Source organism: Lycium ferocissimum, chromosome 7 (assembly GCF_029784015.1).
Source record: "Lycium ferocissimum isolate CSIRO_LF1 chromosome 7, AGI_CSIRO_Lferr_CH_V1, whole genome shotgun sequence".
In the NCBI taxonomy this organism is placed as follows: Eukaryota; Viridiplantae; Streptophyta; class Magnoliopsida; order Solanales; family Solanaceae; genus Lycium; species Lycium ferocissimum.
The window spans coordinates 22256313-22271172 of NC_081348.1; the positions used below are offsets into that span (position 1 = coordinate 22256313).

Here is a 14860-nt window from a genome sequence, read left to right on the forward strand (position 1 = left end):
TACCTTCTATATGATATAATTAATTCCATCATTTTATTTGTATAAAATAATTTCGAGATTAAATAATACTCATGGCCAACGCGAGGTAAAATAAACTCTCTTTTTATCTTGGGATTGTTATTTTTTCCCACCAACTAAAGTACTAAACGACCCCTTATATTGGCAAATATGTGTGTCGGCAATTTTCCCCAAGTGGGTAGACACTAGACATCTCCACTACAATTTTCAAACAGCTTAAAGCAAATCAGCACAGCATTAATATAATAATATCCACTCGCCTGCTTTAATTAACTACCATACGTTCTGCCGAACCAACATGGACATCTTCTGATCATGGCCCACATAATAATCAATATCTGCCAGTGCGACCCATTGGGATTACATAAGGACTAGAAAAGTGGGCCATCAGTATTTTACAAACATGGGCCCAATACTATCCCACGCCGACATTAAGGGGATGTTTGGTGCATGGTATAAGCTGGGATATCCCAGCACTAATTTTTTATATCATATTTGGTAAAAGGTATAAATTTATCCTGAGATAAATTTATATCTTGTACCAAACAAAGTATAAAATGCATCCCATGGTATAAGCTGGGATATACCTTCTTATACCACTTATCCTGAGATTATTTTATACCATCTCCTAAATAGTGTAAAATAGTCCCAAGATGTGGGATAAATTAGTCCCGGGATTATAATCTCGGGATAATTTTGGCCATGCACCAAACGACCAAGTGTGGGAAACTTACCTAAATTTTCGGCCATCTAATTCACCAAACTTGATCGAAGTATACACTATCTATACCCTTTAGGGGTCGTTTGGTGCATGGTATAGGCTGGGATATCCCACCACTAATTTTTTGTACCATATTTGGTAGAAGGTATAAATTTATCCTGTGGTAAATTTATACCTTATACCAAACAAAATATAAAATGCATCCCATGGTATAAGCTGGGATATCCCTTCCTATCGCACTTATCCCGGGATTATTTTATCCCATCTCCTAAATGGGATAAAATAGTCCCAAGATATGAGATAAATTAGTCTCGGGATTATAATCTCCGGATAATTTTGGCTACCTACCAAACGACCACTTAAATTATATATATTGTGTATAGGTATGTATATTATATGTATCTATGTATATATTGTGTAAATGTCTGTATATATTGTGTAAGTATGTATAGTACATGTATATTTAATATTTTATACATTACCTATACACTGCTGCTGACATTTTTGTAAACATTTTCCGTTTAAGTTTTAGAAGCTGTAGACGAAAATAACATTATGAGAACTTTTCTACAACAATTACAAACTTCACATAAATACTATACATTTTCTTAAATTCGACTCCCTCCGGATCAAAGAAAATGTCCACTTAGCCCTTTTTTTATGGGTAAAAAAAAGTGTCCACTTATTAAATTAATAAACAATTAACCTTATCTTTTTAGTTTTGCCTCTATTAAGGGTTATGTCATCAAATCCCAATGCCTATTTAATTAGGGGTAGTTTAATCAATTTACATATTTTTTTCTTTTGAGTGACTAGTTTCTTAAGGGGTATGCAAATGGTTAAGTGGATTTTTTTTAATCCGGAGGGAGTAGTAAATTATACTATGTATAAGTTCGATTCAAGAAGATAGCTTTCATCACTTTTCCAATAACTAACTTCTTTTGTCAGTCCGAGTAACTGTGTATACATAAAATTATACTTATTATTTTAAAATAATCAGAAAATAGGGACAATTAAACAGTTATAGAAGATGCAAATTAAAGTGACAGATGCATCAGCTTCATTGAGATCAACCACTAAGCTTCATTAACTTTTCCTGTTTTCCATACAAGTACTCTTCAATTTTGTACAAGTATTCAAGTTCAACATCAACAGTAGGCAGTACTAAAATAGCTCTTGACAACATCATAACATAGTATTTGTAGCAGTCTGCTGTTGTTCTGACCAACACATCTTGGGGTCTTGAACTGGCTAACAGCACCCCCTAATCCTACAAAATGATCTAATATCTTATGAAAAGTTCCCCTCTTCACAACTCTAAGCTCAAGTGGTCCAATTACCTTGGCCTTTCGGGACCCCACGTAGCCTGCATCGACGAACGATTTGTCCAAACAATTACAACATTCTTGCAAAGTTTCATCGCTTGCTTCACCACTGAGCTCCCAGAAAACCACGTAGTGTCCCGGATCAGTTTCAAAATTCACGTGGCTCGTGAAATCTACTACTTCCAGCATTTCGCGCACTAAATGTCTGGCTGCTGCTTCCACAGCTAGCTGTAAATCTTTTTCAGTGTTCTTGTCAATGTTAATGCTTAGTAACAGATTTCTACGGCAAATGAATTGGAGTTCTGGTGTGGCATTGTGGAATCCTTTTATTTTCACAACATCACCGAGTCTGTAACGATACAACCCTGCATATTACATGTACAAACTAATTCAAATTTTGTCCCAACACTTGAAAAAATCAAGAATCTAAAGCAATGTAAAAGATTAAAGTACTCCAAGACTATTGGACTTGTCATCCAATATGGAATAAACTCTTCCTACCATAACTGAGAAAGAAAATAGATGATAAATAGAGTTAATGAAAGTACCATATACAAATGAGCCATACTTGGTGGGCAATAAAAATAGAGTCAATAAGAAGTGTCAGGCTATGGACAATATTGAATCAATGCCTTAATGTTAATATAGTACATGACCCAATAATGCATGGTATATTGATGACAGTTATATTTGCAACACAAATTCATAGAAGTCACTGACACAACAATAATTTTGGTCAAGAAAATTGTACCTGCAAAGTTGGTGACAACAATTTCATACTCTTCCCCTCGTTTAACTTCAGCAAGACCCACTGGTGTAGGCTCAAGCCCATCTAAATTTCCCCTCAGAGGAATAAATTCAAAATAACCAATATTAGGAAGTACTGCATAAGTAACTAGCTCAGGAGGCAACTTAGGATTGACATTTGCTCCAATCCATCCTTCAGAAGAACCATAATCTGCGCTCAGTAGTGGCAATTCCCCTGCATAATGCCTCAATTTCTTGAGGTAAGGTTCCATGGACCCTGTCATAATACCGTATATGTACCTTGCATTTGGGAATAGTACGGGAATCAACCCGTACCAATTGCTTAATCCCAAAAATTTATTATAAATGGTGTCAGCCTTTTCTGGATCATGCTTTAGCAATTTCAACATTGCTGATCTCATGGAAGGGACCGTGACTCGACTAGAGAGGACTCCTTCTCTTATGTCGGAAACAAGTTCTTCCCACACTTGTTCGAAAGTTCTAAAAGCATGGACAATGCTGTGGGCAAATGTTGAGGAGATAACTTGCACATCGTCACGAAAAATGAGCCCACACAACAGATGGCAGTACAAAGATTGGTGGAAATCAGGACCAAATATAACTTCATCAGGGCTACAACATGGCGTTTGCATTGCCTTCATTGTCTTCTTGAAATGCGCGTTACTATACACGTTTGTAGTTGCAGTTCCAGCTGCCAAACCTCCCTTTGTCTTGAACTGCTTGCTGCTGTAAATGAACTGCAAAGCCTTCCCATTCTCAATTGGGAATTCTCTGCAAAAATGAAAATAATTGGAAAATAAAAAATTGTCATAACAGTAAAAAAATATACCACAAATCAACAATTACAAATTAATATTTTAAGGAACATTGAGTCCTATTTCTGTCCCCGCATTTATCACCTTGTGAACTCTTACCCTTATCAGGACAAAACACAATTTATTACTAGTACTAAGAGAATAAAGTAATATGAACCAGCCAATAAAGGAAGGGTGTGAATTTGAGGACTCCAGATAAGCTGAATAGATAAACCAAAATGAATTTCATTTTCAAGAAGATGTTGAAGTATTCTGACTTACAGGAAAAAAAAAAAAAAACAACTACTTTTCAGATAGTACCAAAGGAGCAAACATGGAAAAAGACAGCACATATGACAAAATGGCATCGCATTACCTGTTCCTAAATGCAAAAGACGTTTTGAATATCTGCATAGTGGATTCCATCAATTCATCATTGAAAGGTACAAACTTTGGCCTTCCCTGAGTAGTACCAGAACTGCAACCAAATAAAAAAGTTAATTAACTTTCTCAAAATTATCAACTATCCAAGAAAATCTTTATGCAAGTATACCAAGAATCCTCTTTTTAATAGAGTGGATTCATATAGTCGACACCAACTAGTTTGTGAATAACATAACACGCACTTAATTGGTACATATAAAAAAAATAAAAAAAAGGAAAAAGGAGTACCTTAATGAGATGGTTGTAATGGGTTTTCCAGTGAGGACAGGGGAAAGATCCCCATCAGCAATTCTTTGAATATAAGGCTCTAAATCTTTGTGAGTAACAAGAGGAACACAAGCTTTGAAACTCTCAGAATCAGTTCTTCCATTTAGACCCCATTGCTGTAGATACCCTGTGCCTCCATTCTCTTCTAGAATTTTTTTAAGTGTCTCTTCTTGAACTTTACCAGCTTCTTTGGTCAACGCTTCAAATTCCTCAATCACTTCTTCTGGATCAAATCTCATCTCTATCTTCTCCACAATCTGAAATCATAAGCACAACATAAATTAAGCTCCTTTAAATCAATTAGTACATGTTCAAGACTAATCAAGAAGATTAGTGACTTACTGTAAAATAAAGGATGTAAGAGAAAAATGATATGGATATTTGCTAGGACAAAAATAAGTTCAAAGTTTAAGAGGATATGGTCAATATGAAAAGCAATTCTTTGAATCAGCTCTCTTTAGATACCAATACCATGGACGGAAAGGTGCACCTTTTTGACGCTGGTCCACTAGGTCAGCGCTTAAAACTTAGTAAAAAAAAAAAAAAAAAAAAAAAAAAAAAAAAAAAAGTAAGAAGAAAAGAAACACACACTACACATAGATTTGATGCTCTGATCAAAGTCCCCTTGGAATCTTGAAATAGCTAAATATCTACTAACACATATAAAAAAATGAAGAAGAATTTTATGTATCCTTTCTGATTGATTCAAATTGAAGTAAATGAATGATAAACTTTTTTGGGTACATCAAATAATACCCTTCACTCCAGTACTCAATACATGTCTGATCAGTCACACTACATAAGATATACATATAAGATTTTCTTGTCGAAATAAAAAAAGAAAGATGCACCACGAGAATCACACCAACTCCAAAAGGTCATCAAAGAAAGGTCCAGAAAAAGAATTTCTAAAGATAGAAAACACAGAGAAAGGAGAAAAAAGGGGGTTCAGAATACGGAAAAAAGCCAAAGAATAATCATGACGACAAATATATATATATAAAAAAAAAAAAAAAAAAAGAACGAGCAAGCTCTCCGGCCAACAGCTCAAATTAAGACCAGAAAGGGTAAAAAAGGACTTACATTTGCAGACAAAAAAGGAAAATTAATCATATATGTATTTCAGAACACAGTACATGTAAAAATAAAAAAAAGACTGCTCAAAATCAGCGGGGAAACGGTTTATTGGTTAAGGTAGCATCAATCACTATATGACAAGACTCTGATAAACAAACAGTGATTTTGAAACTCACCTACTTTGGTGCACACTGCTAGTAGTAGAGCTATCTATTTTTTATTTTTTTTCAATATATAAACATACAAGTAATTTTGTTTCCCTCTCTTATTTCTCTTTCTAGAAATGGTGCATAGAATGAGAGAGACAAAGACATTGTATAAAATTCTTTGCACTAGTAGGGAATTTATATATAGATGGCGTGACGAAGAGAACATGTCGTGCCGATAATACCCATGAGAAAGTGGAGGATATGTGCTAACCCATGAGAATTGGTGGGACTAAGGAAGATCTATAACCCTGTTTTTGGATCTTTCACTTGAATCATGTGGTCCAAACTATCAAATATAGACGGATAAATAATTAGTAAAGAGTGATATTTGTAAAGACGGAAAAAAAAGAGTGACATTTGTAGTAGGTAATGTAATAGTTACACCATCAGTCAGTAAATTAAACGTTCAAGTAACATACTATAGGATAAGTGAATATACTACTACTAATTCTTCTGGAGTTGAGCGTCCAGTTAAAAGAGAAAAATTCGTTACCTACTATTGTTCGCATCAATTATCACAAGAGAATAATTGGAGAATGATGAATTTAGTGAAATTCTGCACCACTTGACTTAATATGTTTAAACTCACCTCCAAACAGAAGGGGTAATGTATTGTGAAATGGAATAATACAAAAGGATGGAAGTGAATAAAAACACTTGCTAAATTCGCAAGAAACCATCCTTCTAAGGTTTATTTTTTTCATGATAACAAGCACGAATATATTGTAAATATAAATATTTAAAACGTTTTCTCAATTGTATATATGGTCTTGTCGACGTCCGTGTGCACTTTCCATAGATATATCCTAGTATACATCAGTCTTTGAGCCAACGTCATTTTCAATAGTACAGATTATAAATAGGACACAATTCTTATCGCATTATATTAATTCGAGTTTGAACTTTAGTGAGACTAGAACATAGAACGTTGTACATCAATCCAATATTTTCAGCTCCTGTTGATTAATGAATTGAACTACAGGAGAAAAAAAAAAAAAAAAAAAAGAGCCCGGTTAATTTGGATAATCTGATTAAAAGTAACTGATAAGCATCAACAGTTGAAAAGCACTTTAGGTGTTGAAACTGATTTAATAAAAAATGTAGTTAGGTGTTTGCATAGAATTGTTTTAACTTATAATAAGTTGTTAGTGTGTTTGGTAAAAAGATGTTGATAAGCAATTTTCCGTTAGAATCACTGAAATGTCCTTAAAGCTATTTAAAAATATACAATTTGAAAGTATTGAACATAAATAATGACGAATAATGAGCATAGAATAGAGAGATAATAAAAATTAATATTTTAGGAAGAGTATTCGAAGATAAAAAATTAGGGATACTAAAAAGTTTGGTCAAATCAAAAGTACTTATAAATTGTAAAATCATATATTAGGGTAACCAATTTATGACTTTTGACTATTTTGATTTAGAACTATTTTTATGCTTACCAAATACATAAATAAGTTACTGTAAAAAATACTAGTGGTGAATTGGCTCGTATGAAGGCCGGGACTATATTCATCTATTGGGACTTTAGAGAAAGCGGGGCCTAACGAAATTACGAAGGCATGGCCTGCACATTACGTGTGATTGATATGAGGAAAAATATTTTTCTGAAAAATGTTCTCTAAAAATATTTTAAATTATCGAAGTGCTGATTGGTGTATGAAAAGTAGTTTCTTCAAAAATTTCCATTATGCAATACACGAGTTAGTGATCATGTCGATGGACGGATCTCCCACTATATAATGTGGAACTGTTATCACAACGGGTATATATTTAAAATGAAAATTTTGTATATTGGTGGACTTAAATTTTTCGGGAACTCCTTTTCCACCTTTTTCAATAGCTTTTTAATAAAAAACTCAAGGACAATTCAATTTCCAGTTACACAACATTTCGAACGTTGCATCATCTTCTTATTCAATGACCTCTTTGACTAAGTTTTTCTTACTTTTCTTATAACTATAAAAAAAAAAAAATTAAAAGAAAAAAATTACTGGAAGGGAACCTTTTTTTGGTCTTCACTGTGTTGACTTGATAATAAGTGGAACGTGCTGCAAATTTAGATAGAATATTTAAATCTTATCCTTTTTTTAATATGATGACCCATGAGATATATCAGTCCTTGCTATAGCCTATAGCCATTTAGACTGTCCACATGTGTTTTCTTTGTTTATGAAGGTTTATTTCATATAAGGTCGTCATTCCAGATCGAAAATATATAAATTACATTCGATCATACTAACCTTATAATCCGGATCTATGCTATATTTACATTTACTATTCTCATACTATGTAGTTGCACATTTGCAATCTTGTTTTTATGCTTCTTGTTCTTAAATACACGTCTATCATTATAATGGAGTACAAAAAATTAGACTTACCATCTACCGCTAGGCATGACTGTGGGCGGGGGAGTAGTTGTCTTGAGCTCAAATTTATATCTGTAGCTGAAATTTTGTACTTAGTCTGCACATTGTCACAAAAGAATATAGTAAATCTATGATGTCGTACTTTGGATTCATTAGTCTAAAATCCTGAATCCACCTCATTCGAATTCTTGTACCTTCCAATTTTATTTTATTTTTGCAACAATTTTGTGTATTTGGAAAAAAGGGGCACGTACGGTACATCAATAGTTTTGCTCTGTCTTGTTATTTTATGTGCCATATAGCCCTAGTTTTTCTTAATTCCCAATAGTGAACAGGTCAATGACAACACTCGTTGCTCCCCCTAAAAAATATCGAAGTTTTTCTTGGGGGTTCTACTCTATTAAAATGAGAAAATAAAGTTGCTGGAACATCTACTAGTTGCATAGCCAGCGAGAACTATATAGTTATAAATGCTAGGGCATGCAACTTCAGATACAACGGCTTAAGAATTAAAATGGTACATATAACATGAACAAAATTTGTTGCAGATTCTTTGACTTAATATCATGTCTTGATCATAAGCCGATCTTATTAATAGGTCATTAGTGGGAGAGGAGGTTTAGAAAAACACTTTATCCTCGTGTTTTCTGTGACAATTTCCTTTGGCAATGAGAAGGTGATTAATGCTTATGCAGTAACGGGGTTGAGGATCACTCAACTTTTATTATATTACACTTAAAGTTACTAAATTATCTTTTTTAATCAATCACTCAACTATATTTTGTAACAAAAAGGTCAGCAAACTATGCCTAAATATTCATAAAGTCACGATGAGAAATAAAAGAGACAATTTATATAATACTTAGACAAAATTGAATTACTCTTTAGTTACCAAAAAAATAATTGTTTAATGACTTGTTACAATTCTCAGGCAAAGTATAATAATTTTTCTAAAAAAAGTTTAATGACTTTCGGTGATATTTAATAATCGTAGTGGGGTTATGTTACAAAATTTCTTTAGTAATTTTGATAAAATAAAATAAAATTTGAGTGACCATCTTTATATGAAATCAAAGAATGAAACTAACGTGTATCCAGGCACTTTTTGTAGCCTAAAATATACTTTGGGGGGCCTCTTTGTGTCTTATAGCTAATAAATATAGATGTCTAGATCTGATCAACTTTAAAAAGTTTATCCCATTTACGATTATGACTCGTTTGAGTGTTAAGACTATTTTGAAGTGACAAATGAGACACGATATCCTTTTAAGACTTGAAAGTACCTAGTCTTGGTAATTGGTTTATAATTTCCATGTGGAAGTTTATACATCAGTTGAAAATGAGATCATTCAATAATTAATTAATTCCTCTACCTGAAAAGTATATCCTATAAAAAGAGGAAGGTACTATACCACTGTCTAGTGTGAATATGGATAAAGGTCACTGTGCACCTTGTAGACTCTACCTTCTACTACAAAAGTTAAAAAAAAAAAAAAAAAAGGTTCTCTTTCTCTTCTTTCTTCCTTTCCTCTTTAACGGAAAAGGGTTAAATATACCTCTGTACTATCAGAAAAGAGTTAAATATATCCCTCGTTATATTTTGGGTCCAAGTATATCCTTTCCGTTATACTATGAGTTCAAATATACCCCTATGTTATACTTTGGGTTCAAATACACCCCTCCTCTGTTAAAATTGTTCATGGTGGACATGAGATATGACGTGACACTGACAACTCGGTGAGGTGGATACCACATGGCATGCCACCTCACCACGCCAACCCATTTACCCCTCTCTTCCCCTTCTTCTTCCACCACTATCATCTCCTCCCCTCCACAACCCATTTATTTTTGGTTGCTCGAACACATGGAAAAATTGCAACATCCTTTTCACGTCCCTGTAATAAAGTGAGATTATTTCTCTCTAACCAAATACAGTGGAGAAGGTGCATCAAGCTATCAAGTATGATGACCTCACTGAACCAAAAGTCAGAATCTCATTTAGCACAAACCAAGTGCCAAATGATGCAGGAAATCTGTTAGAAAAATCAAAGGATTACCTGTAAACCGTCAACAGTGTTGGCATGCCATGTGGCAAAGGTCATGGAGGGGAGGAGATGGTGGTGCTAATGGTGGCAAAGGTTGTAGAGGGGAGGAGATGGTAGTGGTCGAAGAAGAAGGGGAAGAGAGGGGTAGATGGGTTGGGGTGGTGAGGTGGCATACCCCTTGGTGTCCACCTCACCGAGTTGTCAGTGCCACGTCATATCTCATGTCTACCATGGACAATTTTAACAGAGGAGGGGTATATTTGGACCCAAAGTATAACAGAGGGGTATATTTGAATCCAAAATATAACGGAAAGGGTATATTTTAACCCAAAATATAACGAGGGGTATATTTAATCCTTTTCTTATAGTAAAGGGGTATATTTGACCCTTTTCCGAAAATTTAATCCAGAATAGGTTTTTAAGATGATGGTCTGTGCTATAAAGTTGGGAGTCCGCAACTTAAATGACCCAAAAAGTGACAAAAGGTACCAAAATAACCCTATAAAAAAAAGTTACCGAAATACCTTTTGCGTACCAAACTGTAAATTTACAGTTAAGTCTGTGCGCATTTACAGTTAAGTCCTATTGCGCACTAATTTAGTGCGCAATAGGTGTTTACCAAAAGTGCCCACCATCTTCCTTACCCCTACTGGCGCCCCTCCTTTTTGTAAAAATAAAAACCGCCGTTAACGAGCAAAAACAGTGGTCCCCACCTTCCAAAAGCGTTGTTTTCGTGTTTTTTTAACCCGAAAGTCAATATTTTGGTATATTCAAGGCAAGGAACATGTTTCAAAGCTTTGATTTCGAAATAAAGTGGCGTAGAACTCGATTTCAAAAATTAAAAACCACCTTCAATCTAGGTATTTCACTACGAATTTTCTATCACATTGTTAAATATATTATTATCCTAAGCATGATTGTTGTGTAATAGCTGCGGATTTCGAAAAAAAAAAAAATACTACGCCCTTTTTTTTTGTTGCGCAAATGGGGCAGTCCACTGCCCCTTTTTTGGTTTTATTTTTTATTTTTTTTAATTAATTGTTAATTGTTTTTTAGGTAATTGTTTATTTGTTAATTTTTATTAATTAATTTTTAATTGTTTGTTAGCTAATTATTTATTTATTGATTATTTATTTAGTATTTCTTAATTAGCGGATTAGCTAATTTTTTATTTGTTAATTATTTATTAAATATTTGTTAATAGTTTGATTAGTTAATTGTTTATTTGTTAATTATTTTTTAACTATTTAATTATTTGTTAAATGTTTGCTAGCTAATTGTTAATTGTATGATAATGAATTATTAATGTTAATTGTATGATAATGAATTGTTAATCTTTATATTTCTATGTGTGAAATATTTGTTAATTTAGGATTGAACATCCTTAGTTTAGGTTTGAACATCCTTAGTTAAACCTTAATATCCTTAAGATTATATTTGTTAGTTAATTGTATTTAATCCTTAGGTTAGGTTTGAACATCCTTAGTTTAAGATTTAAAATAGCATTAATATAATATTAGTTAGTTAATTGTAGTTAGTATAATAATTAATTAACAATTACTAATTCGCAAATTTAGATAGTTAATATAATTTCTCGTTGAAGTCTTAGTTAGTTAGTATAATTGAACATCCTTAGTTTAGGTCTGAACATCCTTAGTTTAGGTTTGAACATTCTTAGTTAAACCTTAAAATCCTTAAAATTATATTTGTTAGTTAATTGTATTTAATCCTTAGGTTAGGTTTGAACATCCTTAGTTTATCATTTAAAATAGCATTAATATAAAATTATTTAGTTAATTGTAGTTAGTATAATAATTAATTAATAATTATTAATTCGCAAATTTAGATAGTTAATATAATTTCCTGTTAAAGTCTTAGTTAGTTAGTATAATTGAATATTAGTTAGTATAATTGAACATCCTAAGTTTAGGTCTGAACATCCTTAGTTTAGGTTTGAACATCCTTAGTATAATTTTTTGATAAAAGATTACATAATTAATATTTCATGTTAATGATTAATTAAAAATGCATAAAACAGATACGACACCTCCATGGATCCCCGCTCCCTTCATCCGGGGCTCTTTAAGCCAGAGGTACTTTATCTACAGCAGCAGCATAGGTCCCAGCTAGTATGAGATTCTGATGTAAATGCTAGCCGCTTGGGCCGTCCCAGGTTGATGGAACAAGCATGGGATATTTTAGCAGCTCGTATCTACCGTTGCATCGCTACTGGTAGCGTACATCATAATAGGGCTTTTGTGATGGCCATGATTGAGCAATGGCGACCAGAGACCCATATATTTCATCTCTGCACTGGTGAGACCACCATTATCCTTCAGGATATGGAGGTCATTTACGGACTACGGGTAGATGGATGCGCTTTGTATATTGAGGAGCCTCAGCAGATGTCATCGCATCGACAGAAGTTGACTAGGCTCCTTTGGTTTCCCACCTCAGGAGGGTGATATATAGGGACAGAGTCGGGTGTCGATGCATTTCCTCGTTACTCACTTGCACCTCATAGACACGAAGCATCCGATTACAGAGGACACACCTAAGGTGGATGTTGACCGTCGTGCTCGTCTGTACCTTATCATCATATTTCCGAACACATCGAGTTCCCATGTGAGCTTGAGGTATTTGCCGTTTCTGGAGCATCTGGGCGAGTTGGGATGTTACAGTTGGGGCGCTGTTGTTCTGGCTTACATGTATCGAGGATTCTGTCGATCTTCTATGGGCTCGAGGACCGATGTCGCTGCATTTTTCCCGCACCTCTAGGTAATATATTTAAGTGTGTGTAATTTTATTTTAAATATAGCTTTTTGAAACGACGACTAATAAAATATTTTTTTTAATGACCCTTTCAGATATAGGTGTGGACTAGGATGAGACCTTTTCAGCCCATAGCTGCTGACCCTCCGCTCAACTATATTGTTGAGGCGGTGTCATACGCGCAGATATGGACAAGAGGCATAATCCGAGATGTGGATACGCACCACAGTATTCTCCCGTTCAGGGATCAGCTAGATCGTATGATGTCGAAGACTGTAAGTTTTTTTGATTTAACATTAGTATGTTATTTTTTATTTTATTTTTACTATTTTAGTCTTTTATTGTTAACTAATTCAATTCTTTTTGCAGGCTTTTATATGGACGTCGTTTGATCAGATTTTGGATCAACTGCAGGCGTTTTGTAGGGCTGGCGAGCCCACGTGGAGGTCGTGGTGTCCGTTGATACATATGGATATCGTTGATGATCACGCGACCGACCGTGTCTTACGACAGTTCGGCCATGTACAGAATATACCTGAGCAGGCTACTTGGGAGCATGACCATTATATGCGGGACGAGCGTGCGGCCGTCACTGATGCATGGCGGGCCTTTATGCAGCTCCAGGTTCACCGTTGGGATCAAAGGGTAGGGGCGCTAGCGGTGGTCCGACATGCGACTCGGGTCCAGAGGTACATGAGTGGTACACGCGGATCACTGGCAGTTTGATTGGCAACCCCGCAAGGCCTAATGCAGATGGCCGAGGATATACAACACTCGCAGGACAGTATGAGGCGTTGATAAATTTTATTAGTCTTAAACTTAATAAATCATTTTATGTATTACGTTACAAATTTATTCAATCATTAATATTTGCAAACAAAACCAGCTACGGACCGTACAGAGGATACGCTGGGAGTGATTAGACCATATGGATGTCCCATGACAGCGAAATACACAGAGCGGATAGTTCAGCTAGCTGAGGGTGGTATGCTACAGGCACAGGAGCTCAGACGTCTCGACGAGCGTGTTTCAGAGGTCCCGCATCAGGAAGCGGGCGGTCATGGTAGTGGTCATGCCAGAGGGGCTGGTGGCCGAGAGGGTAGGGGTAGAGGGGCTAGTCACAGAGGGAGTGGTGGTCTAGTAGATGAGCCTGAGGAGCATGCTTTAATTCCAACTCCAGCCCGGCAACCTCCGTCGACTTCAGAAATCTCATCGACTTTTTACCGACCGTCGTCTTCAGAGCATCCGTCGACACTTGTATATACGCCAGATTTATTTTCAGCTCACATGTTCTGGTCATCGCCTGCACAGCCGCCAGTTCTTTATCCATAGGGTGAGCGACCAGCTCGTGATCTACAGGGTGGCACGGAGCTGGACTTCGATTACTTATTCGAGGACTTCGACATGTTTCCGTCTCCGGGGCCTGCTCAGGAGACCGCTCGGAGCCATCTCAAGAGCCCTCACATCAGCCGTCTCAGGAGCCCGTCGACACACAGGTTTGATTGTTTACAATAAAATGATGTATTAAATTAATTGTTTATATGTTATTTCATGTTGAGTTTAGCATAAATCTAAACTAAATTATTTATATGTTATTTCGGGTTCATTCTTACACATTGCTGTAGACCCGTCTCTGGCCCACCATCTAAATCTCGGCTCGGGGCCGCTCGGGAAATCGTTGAGGAGCCAACTCGCGACCTACAGGAGCACTCTCCGGCCGCCTCGGGGAGCCGTCGACACACATATTTTATTTTTTATAATAAAATAATGTATTTATTAATCGTTCATATATTATTCCATGTTTAGTTTAGCATAAATCTAAACCAAATTGTTATATGTTATTTCATGTTCATTTTTCTGCGCTTGTGGACCCGTATCCTGTAGAGATTGAGTCATCTTCTAAAGCTCACATTTCGGCCACCGTCGTCTCCCATAGAAAGCATATTTTGAACAAGCTCCCAAGGAAGAGAACGCAGGATAATCATGCCATAAAGCATGTACAGATTAAGAGGAAGAAGGGGGGTGGAGATGATGGTGGGGGTGGTGGG

General features: G+C 35.4%; 2 protein-coding genes across 5 annotated transcripts in view; one reads left to right on the top strand and one right to left on the bottom strand.

Moving 5' to 3' along the window:
* Positions 1 to 1795: 1795 nt before the first annotated feature.
* On the bottom strand, positions 1796 to 6229 carry LOC132063808 (jasmonoyl--L-amino acid synthetase JAR4-like). Of its 4 annotated transcripts, none has more exons than XM_059456533.1 (5): positions 6117 to 6229; positions 4299 to 4594; positions 4003 to 4104; positions 2816 to 3603; positions 1796 to 2429 (listed from the first exon to the last, which is right to left on the bottom strand). In XM_059456533.1, the coding sequence occupies exons 2-5, from the start codon at positions 4574 to 4576 to the stop codon at positions 1888 to 1890; spliced, it is 1710 nt and encodes a 569-aa protein (XP_059312516.1). In that variant the 5' UTR covers positions 4577 to 4594; positions 6117 to 6229; the 3' UTR covers positions 1796 to 1887. The 4 variants fall into 4 exon arrangements, with proteins under 4 accessions (XP_059312516.1, XP_059312515.1, XP_059312514.1 ...); XM_059456532.1 differs by lacking the exon at positions 6117 to 6229 and adding an exon at positions 5591 to 5800; XM_059456531.1 differs by lacking the exon at positions 6117 to 6229 and adding an exon at positions 4927 to 5271.
* Positions 6230 to 9592: 3363 nt separating this feature from the next.
* Positions 9593 to 14860, top strand: part of LOC132063810 (mitochondrial adenine nucleotide transporter ADNT1-like) — a 39455-nt gene continuing 34187 nt past the window's right edge. Inside the window, exon 1 of the mRNA XM_059456535.1 lies at positions 9593 to 9605. The gene's annotated coding sequence lies outside the window, so the exon portion shown is untranslated. The remainder of the gene's footprint in view (positions 9606 to 14860) is intronic.

Excerpts from the sequence above, each read along its gene's own strand:
- LOC132063808 (XM_059456531.1), bottom strand. Across the intron at positions 3,604-4,002 it reads TCTTTTGCATTTAGGAACAG|AGAATTCCCAATTGAGAATG; the intron begins GTAATGCGATGC and ends TCATTTTTGCAG. Across the intron at positions 2,430-2,815 it reads TGTTGTCACCAACTTTGCAG|GGTTGTATCGTTACAGACTC; the intron begins GTACAATTTTCT and ends TGTAATATGCAG.